At 37.5% G+C, this 17,988-nt stretch overlaps 1 protein-coding gene across 1 annotated transcript in view; it reads right to left on the bottom strand.

The window, feature by feature from the left end:
- Positions 1-14,241: 14,241 nt before the first annotated feature.
- FAM135B (family with sequence similarity 135 member B) overlaps positions 14,242-17,988 on the bottom strand; it is a 270,746-nt gene continuing 266,999 nt past the window's right edge. Inside the window, exons 21-22 of the mRNA XM_030012198.1 lie at positions 16,090-16,203; positions 14,242-14,741 (exon numbers count right to left, since the gene is read on the bottom strand). Coding sequence (XP_029868058.1) covers positions 14,536-14,741; positions 16,090-16,203 — 320 coding nt within the window. The 3' untranslated portion in view covers positions 14,242-14,535. The remainder of the gene's footprint in view (positions 14,742-16,089; positions 16,204-17,988) is intronic.

Below are 17,988 nucleotides of genomic sequence, written 5' to 3'. Positions count from 1 at the left end.
ATGTTAAAGGGCTTTTTTCAGGCCATGATTAGTTTATTTAATAATTACTGATTCAGTAAGTCAGAGCTATTTTGCATTCTTCAAACAGAAGGACAGTCTGAATCCACCACAGTCCTTTATATAGCTCATCTATTCTGTTGCTTCATACTTGAGAATATTTTATTCTACTTCTCTTTATCACTGTCATGTTTGGCCCATGCTACGGGGACAAAAGGAGTTGAGGAACTTCCTGTCTAAGTATCAAGAACCACACAAAGTACAGACAAAAGGAAGCAAAGATTTTATTGACATTTCTTTTCTTTACACAGAACACAAGCTACACAAAATGCCACGATAAAGCATATGTAGAAAAATAGTAGAATCATATTGGCACTGATGACTATTCATTATTATAATTATTATTATCATCATCATCTTATTATACAGGTTTCATCATAACCATAATAAATAAGCATTAAAATTTCACAGTGGCATTATAAGCTTTACATTCATGATCTTGTTCATACAAAGGACCATGTCAGATTTCTTCAGCTTTTTTGTATGATCATGATTCAAAGTAGTAGATTTAAAAATTAAAAGCCCTTTCCCTTAACCAATAAGGATCTGTCCACATTAATCCATTGACTTGATCCCTTGGAGAGGTCTGCATTTGTCTAAAAAGACATTACTTTTAAAACACAATTGACCAACTGGATAATTGGCCTTAAAAAGAACCCAGGACATTTGCTATCTTCTGGTGGTCCGACTGTGAGATGCTGTGAATGCTACTGGCTGCCATTTGGCAGGATCCTTAGGTTGTATAAACCGCTTTATCAGGTTAATCTGCTTGGGAATCTGGCCCATTATACCAAGAGTGCGTTTGAGCAGCATTTCTCAGGATCAGACCTTTAGTCAAGACCTTTTGAATGCTGTTGAGTCAGAACCTACATTTCAAGAAAATTGATTTACATCTCCATTTTCCCTAAAATGTCATGGAATTGACTCAACTTCATTTGTTTCCACTTTGTGAGATTCAGTTTTGTTTTTTCGATATAAGTCTCACTTAAATCTTGACAGACATAGTTAAAGAAAATTGAAGTGTATGGCAGTTGAGAAATGTTCATTAGGGAAAGGGAAGTAAATTAGAGAGAGGCAGATAGAGCATGTGTTGTAAATCTTGGTATCTTAAAAATAAATAAATAAATAGTACAGATTTCCTAAGCTCAAAGCGTCTAATTATTGCCTCTTCTGTCTGATTTGAAATATAATTTGCGAGAATCATAACTGCCTCAATCAAATGTAATGTCTCATTTAAAAGTACAACCTCTAGTGTCACATGACAGAATCAGTTGTACTCTTATTCAGACCACAGAAATGGTTATAATTAAAAATACCATAGACTACTCATCTGCAAAGTTCAGCCTCAGTATCAAGTTACTAACTTTAAATCCAGATTTGCAGAAGGTTGTACTTACTGTTACATGCACCAGTTGTATCATGCATATTGCTTGCCCTGAACAATCAGCCTCAAAGGAAGTACTTGGAGAACAATATATCTCTGACGCATTGCTTTGCAGCCTGCGTGCACGAACATGGGCATGTATACCAATGCTGGTATTTTACATCCACTATGCATGGGTACAAATGGTTAGTAAGTCCAGTGGTCAGCCTCTTGATTTTTTATAGTTTTTTATAAAAAAAAAAAAAATTGAACTGCTTAAAGTTGAAATTAATCACTTGAAACTCAGCCCAATAATATTAGTCCATTGCTTATCTGAAAAAAAATATTATTTCCTTTTAAAAATTTTCTAGCCTTGCCCTTGTTAACTAAAAACTGTAAAAGTGTGCTTAAAGAAAACCACTTTCAGAGCTAATTACTTAAAGGAAATAGTAGGTTTTAATTCCAAGGGGTATTTTCTCATCATTTAATAAAATAAGTAAAACATAACTCTTTGAAACACAGGATAAGGATCTTCACAGAACTATGCTTCTCTCCACAGAATTCTATTCCACATGTCAGTTGAGGAACAGCGAAGGTCCAATTTTAGGTGTTACCACTGAGCTGAGAATTAATCCTGCAGTGTAAGGTGTTCCATTTGAATAGATACTGTACAACTGAGAAGTTATTTCTGATGACATTGCTAACTTTAACTATTAATAAGTTAGATTTTGAGGGTTAGAATTTTAATACACTTTAAAGAATGTTTCATCAAGGTTTCCAAGACTCTCAAACCAAGATAATGGTTCCAGCATCAAAACCAGAGTAATTGTGTTTGTACATTGCATATAGGGAAGGATATGACATCAATCAACACCTGCCTCACAGATGTGTTTTGTTTGGAATATAAACCAGAATTTTCTAATTTTAAGTGCCTGAATGTGAATTTGCAGTGTGGAACAGAAGGGTAAGAGAGAGGACAGGATTCACCTATTTTCTTGGTTTGCCTAAATTTAGACTCATTACCATAAGTTCCCTCTAAACAAGAAAGAAGGTCCCCCAGCAGGCAAACTTCCCAGTTGAGGCCTGTACTGTTTGTTGAAGGTAATTCTGTATACAGAGAAAGTTTAATTTTCTGATATCTTCTCAGATGCTGTGGCTAATTGTCTAAGCATAAGTGGAAAGGTCAGGTTTGTTTTTTTTTTTTTAAAGGACTTGAGTATGTATTAAGGATTTATGAAGATGATTGAGGCCTTAGTCTAAGACTGTGGTTAAAAAAAACACTCAATAATAAAGGGATTCATTGTTCAAGTCCAAGAAATCCAGTCCTCAGTTAAACTGTCAGCATTTAAGAAAGCTTACTATTAGAGACAAATCCAAGTACCAAAACATAGACTTAAATTTCAATTTATTTCTGAACTTTGTGTTTTATAATATACTGATCTGTGTTTTGATTTTGACCCTATACTTTTCCTAAGCATACAATAATATTCTGGAATTATTTATTTTGGTGAAGTGGACAGAGTTTGGGAAACTGTTCTTTTTGCTTTCTCCATCATTACTGCTATCTTGGTGGGTGTATATTCCTGTTACATCATAGACAGAAGGAGAGTTTATCCTGCATCTTTGCCTTCTCCCATCCTTAGTCTATCAGAGCTATATCTGGAGTCTTACTCACGTGGAGACCGTAAAAGGCAGGGGACAAAACACCAGTGCATCTTCTTTCTTGGCAAAACAAACACAGTGGAAAATAAACCTAGGAAACACTACAGATTACTACTGGGGTTTTGGTGGGGTTTTTTGCAGACATGCAGTAGCAAAGTACCATGGCTTGTCTAGACTGATGTCCCTCATACTTCATAAGAAGATTTAATGGCAGAAAAAAGAAATAGCTAATTTCCCAAACTGGATGCATGGTCAAATACATACAAGAATAAAATTAGTAAGAAGAGTGGCAAAGCTGATAAATCATTGGTCTATCAGCTTAAAAATGAATGCTTGGTTGAAGAGGATGGATGTCAAGGAAAATTAAAAAATGGTGACAAGCTTACTGTCTCAGGAGATAGGGCAGCTTGGTTTGACATGTTGCATTGACCATGGAAACCATGGAGGTGGTAGATAACACACATCAAATTCAAGACTGCTTAGCTAAGATTAGTCGACTAATGGTGTGCCAAGAGGTTGACAAATCACTCTGCAAAACAATCTCTCTCCTCCAATGAGGTGGATGAAGCCAGCAAACTGCTCCTTCACAGGAGCTCTGGAAGACAACCAAAGTAAACTGCCCCCAAAAGTAACAGAAACCTGTTAGGCTCAACAATCACCACCAGCTTCTAATACTGTATGGCATACAATACACTGCGTATGGGAATACACGTTCATTACATATGGGAACATTAAATACATTACATAAGGGAAAAGACATCTTCTGAATACATATGTATGTAGGGTATACCACACACATGGTATACAAGAACTACATTTTGTATTATCATTTTTACTAAAAGTGATGATGCACCTTACATCAAAAAGGTTCCCATAGTCTCTTCTTCAACCTTTCCCATGCATATAGCTCCATATATGATAGTGTATCATAAATGTCTTGACATCTTTCCACAGTTGGGAATGATGCAGATAGTCTTACCCATATAAAAATAGCAAAGAGTAAGTAAGCATTTCTCCTGGATTGGGACAGGTAGATTTCTACTAGCACTTATGCTTCCAGTAAGGAATGAAAAACTTCTTAAATTAGTTGCTAGAAACTGCCATGAAAGTGGAAATACTGGGGCTTTCAGCACCAGAAGCTGTTATACTTATTAGAGTAACCCCATTTATGGGAAGTATAGAATATGTGAGATCATTGCATTTTTGGTTTGACCACCCACTCTAAAAAAAAGAGTTGTTTGAGACTGGACTTTTATGTAGAGGAGGTTTTTTTGTTCCTTTGGATAAACTGTTTGTAGCTAATAGCTTTCAAAGGCTGAAAGGCATGCTGGATTGAAATAAGAGTAGTCCTATTCACAGTGTCACAGTTTCATATTTTTGGAGGCAGAAGCTACTTGAAGATGTGCAGCTCCATGCATATAGGCAATGGACTTCTGGCACATATATGTATGTGTGCAAATCAGTTTCAGGCAGATGTGGTTAGTTTGCTACACAGATAATAGGATCTTGCAGCACTTTGGGTGAAAGTAGAGAGTTAAATTTTCAAAAGCAGGGAAATCAAGTTTCAAGGTTGTAATAGAAGTTAATTTAGTCTGACCTTTTGCATAAGAAGAGTTTATACAAATTTATTCTTTTTGCTTTTATCCTATGCAGGGAAGGCCTGACTCATCTGCATTTAAAGCAGCTCTACACTGATTAAACTGTTTTCATAAGCATTTCTATTCAGTGCATGGATTTCTTTTAGGGAAGTGCGTATGTATTATATAGTCTTATTAAAATAGAGAAGAAACAGCAGCAGCAGCTTTTTCAGACCAGAGACTGTCAGAAAGCAGCACGCCGTGGACCTGATGATCACAAGGTAAGTGATCATCCCTGTCATGCAAGGGTGGAGCAGACTCACATCAGGCTTCCTCCCTATCTGTGCCTAAAGCTTACCAATGACTAGGATCACCCCAAATAAGATGTGCAAAACCAGGAGGGAAACGATTAGAATGGCAGTGAGCTTGCCAAGGGTGCAACGGGGGGGGGCAAATGTATTGTGTGCTGAAAAAGAGGCCCATAAATGGTGGTGAGATGCCATGGGTCACTGTGGGAACATATTTAGCTAATGGTCACAAGAGCATTCCAGACGTCTTTAGAAGGCCTTGAACAGAATAAACAAGAAGACAAAAATAAGAAAGATACCAATTAGAAGAACACAGGTGCGTATTCCACGATAAAGGGAACTTGGCACAAAGAACCTCAATTCGGCAGTTTATCTTGACCAATTAGACTGAGACAAGTTTTGCATGTTTTAGTTAGTATAACCAATTATGTCTTATGTTTATGCAGGTGCACAGTGTTGATATAACCAATCATTAAGTGTAACTAGGCGCGTGGACAGTGCGTGAATAATGTGTGTAACCAATAGTAAAATAGCTAAACACATGTACGGATGTAACAAATGTATAAAATGATGTCTGATGCTCTAGTAAAGAGTCTTCAACTATGATTATATTGATCTGTCATTGAGTCCATGATCATGCTCCTGCAGGTCACAACTCTTTGCCCTTTTTAGTGCGATTACCTTAACCAAGACAACACAGGAGCAGCAGTAAAGATGAACTCATAGGGGGATGCAAGCTGGAAGCTTGCAAATTGTGGCAACTGGAGAACAGTTCCAGCTCTTCAGATTAGAACCTGAGTTAGGAAGAGAATGTGATGAGAGCAACCAGCCCGTAAGCCCCTCCTGCACTGGAAACAGGCACCCGTCTGCACCAGAGCTAGCATCCAAGGAAGTTTGCCAGTACCTGGGGCCTCCTAAACACAGTTCAAGGTTGAGAAACTGGAAAGGGCCCAGCAATGGGCTACCAAGATGGTGAGGGGTCAAAGCACATGGCTTCTGAGGAGAGGGTTGAGAATTAAGCTTGTTTAGTCTGGCAAAGAGGAGACCAAGTGACAATCTAGGAGCTGTCTGCAGGTATTGAAAAGGGAGTCACAAGTACGTCAGAAACAAGATCTTCGCCATGGAATAAAAAGGTGATATAATAAAAGGTAACAGCGAGAAGTTGAAGCTTGGAAAGTTCAAACTGGATTTTTTTTCTTATTTTATTTTATTTTATTTTATTTTATTTTATTTTATTTTATTTTATCTTTTTCCTTAGGAGTGATGTACAGTAGTTGAAGAGGTAATCCAGAGTAGATGTAGTATATCCATCACCAGATGTTTTCAAAACTCAACAAGACAAAGACATGGCTGACCTTACCATGATGCTCATGATAATCCCGCTTTGAACAGCAATTAGACTGGGAGACTTGCAGCTGTTCCTTCTGAAACAAAATATTCTTGTCATCTGTAACATGTTTGGATAGGTGGATGACAGTTCTCATATAAAAGGCTGAGAAAACTGATCGAAATGAATGTGTGAGCACTATGTGCCACTCCTGGATAAATGCAATGGCAGTGCTGAATACATTTGTGAATGCATATCTGCACCGACTCACAGTCTCTGAAGCAAACACTACCAACTGAATATTCACTGTGGCAAGAAGCTCTGTGTATGGCTATACGTGGCACTCTTAAACGTATTGAGAGCTTTTAATTTAATTCAGAATGAGCTGGACCAGGCCTATAGAACATTTTAAGTACAAATAATTATCTCTTTAATTTTTCTATAAAAGGGCATATCCCTCACTTAGTACTATCGTTTTAAAGAGATGCTAATAACCTGTATGACAGGTTTTTTCTTTAATTTATAGCAATCTATTCTGAGCAACCATGAATGTCATGGAAGGAAGGGAAGAAGGAATGAAGGAAGGAAGGAGGTCACATCTGGCAGCATATGACAATGATGGAGAGAAAGCATGCTGAAAGTCTGTGCAAAGCAGATTGGAGTAAACCGGTGTGAATTGAGTACACCACCTATCTAGAATCAGTAAAATATCTTCTGTCCACCATAAAGCCCAAATTTACCAGGGGATCTGTATTTCACCTTCCCACTAAGGATTCATGAAGGGTAAGTTTAAATTCTTGGAAAAGTTCTGTTGGATCACTTAATCAAAACCTCACATCACACACATAAAATGCAGCTTAAAGGACTGGGTTTGTACAAATCTGTCACGGGTTAACCCTGGTAGGCAGCTAAGCACCTCACAGCTGCTCGCTCACACCCCCTTTCAGTGGGATAGGGGAGACAACAAGTAAAAGTGTGAAAACTCATGTGTTGAGATAAAGACAGTTTAATAATTAAAAAAACTTTGTTAAAAAAACAACAAAGAGAGAAAAAGAAAAAAAAACAACCAGAAAACAACAAGAAAAACAAGAGATGCAAAAAAACCCAACTGCTCATCACCAACCGACTGATGCCCAGCTGGTCCCTGAGCAATGGCAGCCCTGGCCAACATCCACACCCTGGCCCCAAGTTTATTGCTGAGCATGGAGTCCTATGGTCTGGAACATCCCTTGGGTCAGTTGGGGTCAGCTGTGTCCCCTCCCAACTTCTTGTGCACCCCCAGCCTACTCGCTGGTGGGGTGGGGTGAGAAGCAGAAAAGGCCTTGACTCTGTGTAAGCGCTGCTCAGCAATAAGGAAAACATCCCTGAATTATCAACACTGTTTTCAGCACAAATGGAAAACATAGGCCCATACAAGCCACTATGAAGAAATTTAACTGCATCCCAGTCAAAATCAGTATAAAATCTGAAACTACTGACAGTACTTCAGAGGATGGTAGAAAGTAACTGCCTTGTTTGGATAGTTAGAAAATTTTGTAGCTTTGCATGATGGCAAGAGCAGAGGAATAAAGAAAAGAGGAACTCATAAAAGATATAGGCAAAATAAAAGCAGGAGATGCAGTCAGATCATGGAAAGGTGACCATGCAAACTTGGGAATGTCTGGGCAAAGCAGAATAGTAGCTTAGGGCAATTTAGGCTACTCAAAGGACAGCAAATTAGGGGAACCATGAACAAACAGAGCAAGAGGCACAATCTTGCTGTTGTTGCGTTTGATCTAAAAGGCAAAACCAAACCAGAGAAGAGTCAGCTGTAGCTAAACAAGTCCCAGGCAAAGTATTTTATGACTCAAAATATTAATGGTATTAATAGACTAATTTTTACTTCAGTGATTATCTGCACACACAGTTGTACTATATGTTATGAAGTTCCTGAGACTCTGGTACTATAGCTTGCCATGAAGCAACTGCATGAAAGAGTGAGAACGGCTAAGCTGAACTCTGACTCCAACAGACCTGGATTTATACTGATTTATACCTGAAAACAATTAAATGATTAAATACACACTGGAAATTTGGGGGAGAGGGTAAATAGATACTAAAGATTGAGCTAGAAATTGTCAATTTCTCAACAACATTCAACATCAAAATTGCTGAGCACATGTATTGAAATAAAACACTCCACAACACTTCTCCGTGGACATGACCTCTAGCATCTAAATGACCAGCTGGAGTGAAATATGTTAGGCTGTTCTGATGATAATTTTTAAATGGAAATTTAAGTCCACAAGGAAAATAATCATTTAGCTAGGCTGACACATATTGGCGTGCTGAGACTGCTGCAGAAGTGCCCCATGACTATTCATTATATATAAAGTTTCATGAGATATTTGCATAAACCTTCACAAGGGTCTAAGCCTGTTAATAGGAGATCTCACCTTTCTTCTGCATCACCACTTAGCTATTTCAAATGCAGAGGCAGAAAGGAAGATATCTTTTTTTAACATGCAGAAAGGACCAGATGAACGTACAAATTCTAATGAAAGCTTTGGCTTGAATTCCCAGTTTTCACATCGTCTTGTGATAGCTTTCTCTCTCAAGTGTGGCTTTTCTCTGGCAAGGCAACAGTGAAGAGGATTGGTCAGTGGATATTCATTAATTGCTTTGAGGTAAAATAGTGCTCAGTATTCCTGTTAGTAATTTCCAAAACTCTGTGCTAAGGTTTTAAGCCTGCAGAATACAATCCTTTAAAGCTAAGCAATTTCAATTTCCTCTATTGTCAGTGGACAAACCTGATTTTGAAAACAAATTAACAATTTCATTAAAGAGAATATGAGCATCCATTGGAGGCTGGGAAACGACACATTTCCTGCCAAATTTTAAAGAAGCTTGATTCATCTCTTCAGCGTCTGCTTTTGATCAAAGTGTACAGTCAAAACTTGCACCTAAGTATAAAAACTGAAGAGCTAATAATTAGGCATGTCATCCAGTCCACGAATGCTAGGCCTCTACTTTTTGTCTACATCTTAGACACCCAAAAAGTGAGTCTCATAATAAGTTCCCTGGTCAGGGAAAAGAGTTAATAACCCTGAATGCCACCAAAGCAGAAAACAGGATCACTCCTGCAGACTTTCAGTAGTACCTACATCTCTTCATTGACAACATAGAGAAATTAAGACTTTTATTTTTGTAGAACAAATTCATTTTGCAACTAATTTTTAAGCACAAATTAGGTGATGAAATTAGGCTGAGTTCTATCCTTGAAGTAGAAACATCTCGAGAGGTTTCTCCAGGTTTGATGTAGGTCAGCATGCAACTATTATCAGGAGATTGAAAACCACCCTCTTGAAAATCCTCAGCCCAGCTGCAGAAAGAACTAGCTCTTCTGTCCCTCATCTACTCACACTTAGTCACTACTGCAATTTCTTTCCATCCATATTCAAGAAACAAATCTTGCATTTCTGAAGAGATTAAGTTCTTTCAAAAGTGGAGCTCAATGGGCTCCAGGAGCCCCAAAACAGTGGAAAAATTTAATCCAGCTATTAATAAAGGCATGATATCCACTAAATTGTTAGAACTTCACTGTTTTCAAGTGCTTTGAATTTTTTTAAATGGTTAATGCCAATCCTTTTAAATGCTGTAGACTGCTTATATATAATTTTTATTTAAAGATGAAATAGAGATTGAAAACAAGTCAAGGCATCTTTGTGTCTTTTCAGCATGTCCTTCCATGAACTTGTCAATAAAACTGGATAAGTTTTTGTTCTTCTTTCTTCCAGAATTACTGTGCCATTCCAAGCTAGATAACCGTCACTGAAAAGGAAATGGCTTCAAGGGCCAGGTGCTATTTCAAAGCACAATATCCCTTCTTTGGGCCTTTGGGGTGGGGATAAAGTCCTGTAAGAGTTCCAGCACTGTGTGAGATTCATCTGATCAAGTGTAGGTGTCAAGTAACAAGATAGCTAAATCTGATATCATGCACAGTCAGTGGAAAACAACAGGCCTAGAGAAAATTAGACCAAAAAAGTAAAATATGTTTGATAAATCACACTCTAAAAGTGCATCTTTCCTTTCACTGATCATAAAAGTAGTTAAACTCTCCCTATTGGGCCACAAACAGACATCTACAATGCAATTGCCTAGTTAAGCGAGATGATACTACTCTGTGTTGAGTTTTTCAATTCTTTGTAAGGAATTTTTTTACAATGAGGGTGGTGAGACACTGGAACAGGTTGCCCAGAGAAGTTATGGATGCCCCATCATTGGAAGTGCTCAAGGTCAGCTTGGATGGGGCTTTGATTAACCTGATGGTTGATCATGGCAGGGGATTTGGACTAGATGATTTTTAAAGGTCCCTTCCAACACAAACCATTCTATGATTCTATGAAATTCACCCTTGCTGGTGCACCTTCCTATCTGCCTTCCTTCCTCCCGTCTTTGCCCCTGTCTTTCAAAGTTCTGAGATCCTCTTTCTTTGCTGCTCTTTTCCCACATGTGGGCTATCACCTTTCCTTCAGAGAAATTACTTGTGGGCTATAGCCCATGCTTCATCTTTAACACTGGAAAACCTCAATAGCCAAATGCACTTTACCTGTTGGAGCCAGGAGATCCTCCATGCTGGTTGTAAGACTTCGAGATGCTAAAGAAACAACACTGCATTGCTGGCTTTGTTTTTTTCTTAACTAAAGAATCCTATAGAAGTGAAGGGAGTTTCACTTCAAATATAGCTAACATTAAGCCCAGAGCTGGCTCTGGGCATTGACAAGCTACAAAAATTTCATGGTTGTCCTTCCTCTGTCCAAGTTCTTGAAAAACTGTCTTATCCACTGTGAATGTGAGAGCTTCACTTAAGAATTTAAGCACTGCCCCCATAGATATATCAAGCCAAGAGGAGCTTGTGCAGTTTGAAGGGAAATCCTTGCAGCAATGCTCCTAATGTACTTAAATGTATTTAAAAAGGCTTTATGTTAAAGGGCAATACATTAAAATTCCAAGGGTCAAGACAGAAACAAAGATGCTAACTATGCAGTTATTTTGCTATTTGTTATGAAGGTAATTCTTAATATATATTTCTCTATATATAAATCAAAACAATCTGACAATAAGTGCATGTTGATTGCTATAGTTTGATGAAGTCCAACTGTTTAGATGTTATTTATATCATAATGATGATGAAGATTTCTTTGCAATATAGTCTACACAATTAGAGTGGATTTACATTATTGAGAGTCATTATCAAGGCAACATCCCATTAAAAAGAATAAAAGAAGAAAAAGAGGGGAAGGCTAAAAAGAATAAAAGAAGAAAAAGAGGGGGAGGCTATTCTAAGAACCTTAAAATGAATGCTTAGCTAGACCGTTACTGCCAATATTTCCCAAAATGTTCTGCCAGAATAAGGAAGATAAAATCTGTGTCTCATCGTTTCACAGGAATGACATCTCCCAGATTTTTCTGAGGCTTCATAGAAGCTCTCTGCCATACTCCACAAGGAGCAAGTTGTATGGACCTAATCCAACTCCATGTACAATCCAACTCCAATTCTGAAATCAGACTCTGAGCCATGGAAGAATATTATATGTATAGGAAAATGGAAACCTTTTGGTATGTTTATCCATCAGTCAGAGTGCTGGCAGCAGCGTAGAATGTGAAAGTGAACATACTGAAAGGCCCACCAACTTCTGCAGCAATGCAAAAGAGACCTTTTCACATTTCCCTTCTCTCATAATCATGCAAACAGAAGGCTGGGAATTGTGTCTAATGTACAAGGCAAAGGCAAGAAACCACCAATCTGAATGTAAGAACAGCTACATTGGTATGTTGTCAGACTCAGTATACTCAGGATTGAAAAAGCTCGTGTGTGAGACCTTGAAATAAGCACACTTCTTTGTACACACTGCATACATATATGCACATACATACATTAGGCATGTATATATGTGTAAACTAACCTCTCAATGTTTTTCAAAACTTTCTGTTGGCAGACTCCTGAAGATTTTCTAAAAGAGGAGCAGACCTTCATACAGCACACTGAAGCTTGCTGATGGTTGGAGATTTCGTTTCTTTCTTGTTTTTCACATACTCCTTAGAAGTCCACGTCTGTGGCTCAAAGCCACTACACTGCATAACAGCTTAACCTACATGTCCCATTATATTTAAAATTCTGTAAACAATTTACCAAGAAGGAAGTAAGCTGTGATATATAAGTGTAGCTGGCACTAAAATGTTGAGGTCGAAAAGTGATAAAGACTTCCCAAACAAGAAGCGGGAAACAGAAGTTCTTGATTCCTGGCAGAATTTATTTGTTAACTGGGTAAATCTGGCTTTTAGCTTTAAACTATCAATTTATAAAAGGGAAAAAAAACCATAAAATAGTATCTACTTATTTAATTCAAGTACTGAGGTAATATTTAATATGTAAAAAAATTGTCAATATTGAAACACACCAACGGTTTCTATATAATTTCTGTCCCTTTGAGGGGAAGATGATTTTTATGTGCAATATAGCTTCCTATTTTCAGGTGATCTTATTCTCACCCTTTCTCCTTCCTATTTTAAAAACATGCCTACATTATCAAACCAGCCTTGTTCTTTAGCAGCCTTTACCAGTCTGCTAGCAACTCTTTTCTTGAACTAATTCTGTGTAAGTTTTCCACTTTTCTTCTTTTGGAAAAAACCTATTTTTACTTTTTACATGTACAAATATTTCCCTGTAGTTGCGAGTTTATGATTTTTTAAATTTTTTAACTCTCTTATTTCAGAAATCTCCACTATCTTGATCTTAATTTACTGATGAGAGTCTTGACACCTGAAACCACCTTTGTCATTTTTTTATAGCTTTTGTCATAAGATATAGAGGGATGGTAACTTTATGTTTTTAAACAGATTATATTTGCATTAGAAAATCGCCTGCCTTCCAAACAAAAATAATTGTGAAGAACTATTCACTCTTTTTTGAAAAAACTGGTGTGACATTGAAAATTTATCAAAATGTTATGAAAATGTATAGAAAGTTATTGAAATTTGTCACTTTTTGATAACTTTTTGATAAAAATTTTAATGAAAATTGAAAAAAAACCTAAAAAAGTGAAAAAATGGGTTCTTTTCCAAAACCTTAAAAATGACTTGAATATTTTTGTATGACTAAAGTTTTAAACGTTTCAACCAGCTGTAACCATATAAGAATTAGGACTGTATACAGCACTGCAAATGGACATTAGTAAAACACTAATAGACCATTGCAGAGAAGCCTAAGAAGACATCCTTATATTTTTTAAGCTTTCCACAATCCTTACCACTCTGTCTCCAGCCTATTTTTATCTGATTGGGTTTTTTAGGGTTATTACTGGCTAGCTTTTGAATTTCATATCAGAGTAATAAATTTTAAAAAAATAAAAATTTGTTGGGCTAAATGTACTTACATACAAATGTAAAAGTAAAAATTGTACCTCTAAGGTTATAACAAGCACAATAATGATCCTCTATAAATGTAAACAGAAGAAATGTTAATAGATGCCACTGATATTTTACAAGTAATTCAATGGAGTCCTCTTGGTTTGGCAGCTTCTAACTTGAACAAAATTATTCCCAACTTTAAGTGTTTTGGGCTTTTTTAGAAGACAAATATCAAGATTTCTTCATTCTGTATCAAAAATTTCACTCCTTTCCATTATTTGAATGTATGTATGTTACAATTACCAGTAATGGAACCACCCAAATATTTTCTTTCAACAAATGGAAACATTGAAACTTTCATAAATGTTTTTCAGGCTTCTCAGTTCATCACAAAGGAGGTTTTAACCTGAGTTCATATATGCTTTTTTCCTCTTGTGTTAACTATCCCAAAAGTACTACAAATGTATAGCTTTGTTAATACGTAAATAAAGCATTAAATCAAGGACAGCCAAGTTCCTGGGTTAATATTCAGGAGAAACGCAAATCATATTGGTCCAATCACATTTAAAGAATTAGCCTTTTTATTCTGATTCTGTACTTCAGAAGTGGCTCATGTCTTTATGTGGACAAAGAACATAGAAACTGAAGAGGAATACTTATTTCTTCCAAAAGCACCAGTATTTGGAAGCTTGAATGCCTTAAAGCCATAGCACTTTATTCTCTGAAACGGAAATGGAAATGGAGAGTTTGAAAGTCCCACCTGATCTCATTTCTAACACTGTAATCTTTTGGCTAAGGGATTCTCCTCCACTCAGTGAAAAGGTTTGCCTCTGTTACCCCATACTTCAGGCACTATTTGAAGTAGTTGAGTCCTGCCACGAGGAAAAACTTCTCCAGGAAAAGTTCAGAGTCCAGCACAGCAATGTGGGCAGCCCGGCCTATCAATGTGTTGGCGGTGTTGGGCAGAGCATGGAACACGTTGTGTCTGATCAAAGTGCAGTCCTTCGCCCCAATCAAAGGCTGGAGCAGGTTGTTAATCATTTCTGCATAAACAGGACCTGCAAAAGAGTTTAGATGTCACACCTACATGCCAAAGCTGCCAGATCCCCTCTTTCCTTCCAGTATCATTTAATGAGAGTTGCAACGAGACGGAAAATGGAAGCAAGGCCAAAATGCAAGAGATAGCAGTCCATTTCAAAGATTTGCCAAGTGCTGGGATGCTGTTAATCTACTGGAGGCATTGACCATCTGAAGAGGTCTGCTAAAGCTGCTAGCATGAAAAGTGGGACGCTCCTCAGCATTTAGTCTCATTTCCTCTGTGGTGGAAGGAAATGCTTTTGTTTCCTTCAGGGGAAGAGGCTTGGACTCACACTGCCTGTGAATTCAAATGCAAAAGTTTCTGGCAAGACATAGAGGTCCATTAGGGTTTCTCTGGGGAATCTAATGCAGGAAGGACACGATGCAGATAGTTGAGGAATTTATAGGGCAAAATCAATGGCTTGGGAAACTTGTACTCATAAATGATCTACGCTGAATGTAGATCTGGCTCCTGCTAGGTCAAACAACTCCCTGAGAAACAACCACTGGAAGTGGGAGTTAGAAAATTACCTTTTAATTCATATCTGAACTAGGATAGAAAGAGCTGTAGTTTAGGTAAGATGTTTGAAGGCAACCATGTTGGTTATTGGGTCTGGGTGTCTCTTTCTACTTCCAAAGAGTACCTCATTTTCTAGGTAATCACATATGTGAAACGGGTATGAAATTACACTGAACATTATTTCTGGAAGTGGTACCAAACTGAGCCATGAAACATTTTATAAATGAGGGAGACTGATAATAACAAAGGCGATACCTGGGACAAGACACAGCCTGAGCCCACAGAAGGGCTAGGCCTCTGATGGCATGAGTCCTGATGTGCTTTACAGATTTTATTACAAACCAATATGATTTTAGATCTATCCCTTAAATTACCTGGCAGTCATCCAAATGCTATTGAAAACAAAGGGAAACCCCCCTGACTTTGGATGTGCTGAGAGAGGTTACATTACGTGAAACAAAGGTGAGACAATACTAGTAAATCAGTAGACTACAGAAAAAACATTGGCAAGAGCTAGTTCTATGATCATCACTTTTAAAAAAATAAATTAGAGGGAAGGGGAAGAAGCAGTAAGAAACCTTTGATTATGACCTGATTGAAATTTGTTTTCATCAGACAAAGAGCTGCTTGAAAGGCTTCTTTTATTGATTTCAGTAATTTCTTGTGGGAAGAGAACACTTTCTTCCTTATCAAATAAACTTTGAGTTTTCATCATGCTGATGAAAAACTGTTCTAATGCAATGACCTCAGTTACGCAAAAACACAATTTCTCAACAGCTTTTTAAATATAGAAAGGATCTTAAACATACCTGTGTGTCTGTCCTTAAGTGCATTTTTGCACATTTCTATTCTTGCTGAATGAAAGGGTACATATCTGTCTTGGGGTGAGGCCACTAACACAACATTTTTAAAGTACTGAAGACCTGTGGCAAATGCATTAAATACATTTATCACAATGATGCACAGCGATCAAAATACATACAGTGTCAGCATGACTACTTCATGTTCAAACACATTTGAAAATCTACAGTGCAAAATAGATGATAACTAAAACATGCAACACAAGCTTAAAAAGACTCATAATTACTTAAACCCATTTCTGCTGCTTCTGCAAACTATGTGTTACTTATCAACACTCATACAGGTTAATTATATGTCAACACAAAAAGTAAGAACTGTCTCTGTTTGAAAAAGGTGTTTGATTAAAACCTTAATTTTGCAAATATTTATGCCTCTAAACATTGGAAACACGTGTACAGACCCACTACAGTCAATGAGTGGTTTTGGATAAATAAGTGTTCACAGGAATGGGGATCACATTAGAAAAATAACACAACAAATTAGTACAATTTTCAAACAAAATAGAGAGAGGGAGGAGAAGAGGAACCAGCTGCACTGCTATGATGTCATACTATTACATCAGTGTTGAGGGAGCCTTGGGATCCAGTCCCTGCATTCAGCAGTCCCTTGATAAATACACACTGCTGGTACATGGACTGGAAACCAGGAATCCTCCCTCTTCCCTGGAGGCAATGGGGCCACTGATGGACTGTGGAAACAGGCTCCTGCTGTTTGCCCTGTCTGTGGTCTCTTGAGCCCTCCATCACCCACATTCAGCAGAAAAGTAGGAAAATGGACGCAGATGATCTAGTCTACTAGTCCAGAGAGTATCCTGAACACAGAAGAGCTGTGGGTTTGACCTTCATCTTTCCCTCCCCCTTATGTGAAAAGGGCCCAGAAGCAAGTCCATTGATTTCTAGATTCTAATAGAAAAGTTGACCATCACTACCACAAAGAAGAGTCCTGTTGGCTGCCTTTACTAAGCCTGGCTGAAACTGTTTATCATCTTCTTCTTCTGCAATCATACCAACTCAGTTTGTGACTTCAGTCTGAGGTAAAAGGTAGGAGAAGCAACAGTGAGTGTTACCATATCTAAAATCTTATGTGAAGAAGTTCAATAAGGAATAATGTTTATTTTTGATTTCAAGACAAGAATAAGGAACATTTAAAGAGATTGAGAAGTAGCAGGGACTTCTACTTTAAGAAGAAAGTCAGAAATTGCTGGAGGCTTAAAAAGTTATCCAGGAAAGTAGGCAAAACACTGCTTCTGATATTTCTCCCTCTGTAGGTTCTCTCGACTACTTTTGGGAGCAGGGTGCTAGAGGAGGGGCACCTCTATTTTGACTAAGTATGCCAGCTCATACATTCACATATGGACCTGCCTACTTCTTCAGATTTTTTGCCTAAGCATCTACCTGGATGGTTCTGACTTTACAGACATCCCTCTTCATAGTAAGTTTCTGCTTTCTGCTTTTACAAGGACAACACCTTCATTTATAGCCTGTTAGATCTCCAGTCTACCAAGCTAACAAACAATGAATCGGTTTGACCCACAACACATTCTTGAGGATTCTTTGCTTGGGAACTTACAATGTGAGCTTCCTGTGTAGACCCAATTTTATTTGAACATGACATAGTAAAACAGACATCAACTGTACTCCACAGAAATGAGAGCCAGGGAATCAAAGGGAAAATGCAAATAAGGAAATTCAAATAATGCCAAGATACCTGTCATTGATTATGTCATGTAGTTTGTTCATAAAATTATGAAACAGCTTTATGCCTGTCAAACTAAGAATTAAGAAGTTATATTCATCTTAACATAGTCTTTGTTTCCTATTAGCAATGTACCAAAGTATGAAAAAAAA

The sequence above is a fragment of the Aquila chrysaetos genome, chromosome 4 (genome assembly GCF_900496995.4).
Source record: "Aquila chrysaetos chrysaetos chromosome 4, bAquChr1.4, whole genome shotgun sequence".
NCBI classification, from domain to species: domain Eukaryota; kingdom Metazoa; phylum Chordata; class Aves; order Accipitriformes; family Accipitridae; genus Aquila; species Aquila chrysaetos.
This window is presented reverse-complemented; position numbering and strand designations above follow the sequence as displayed.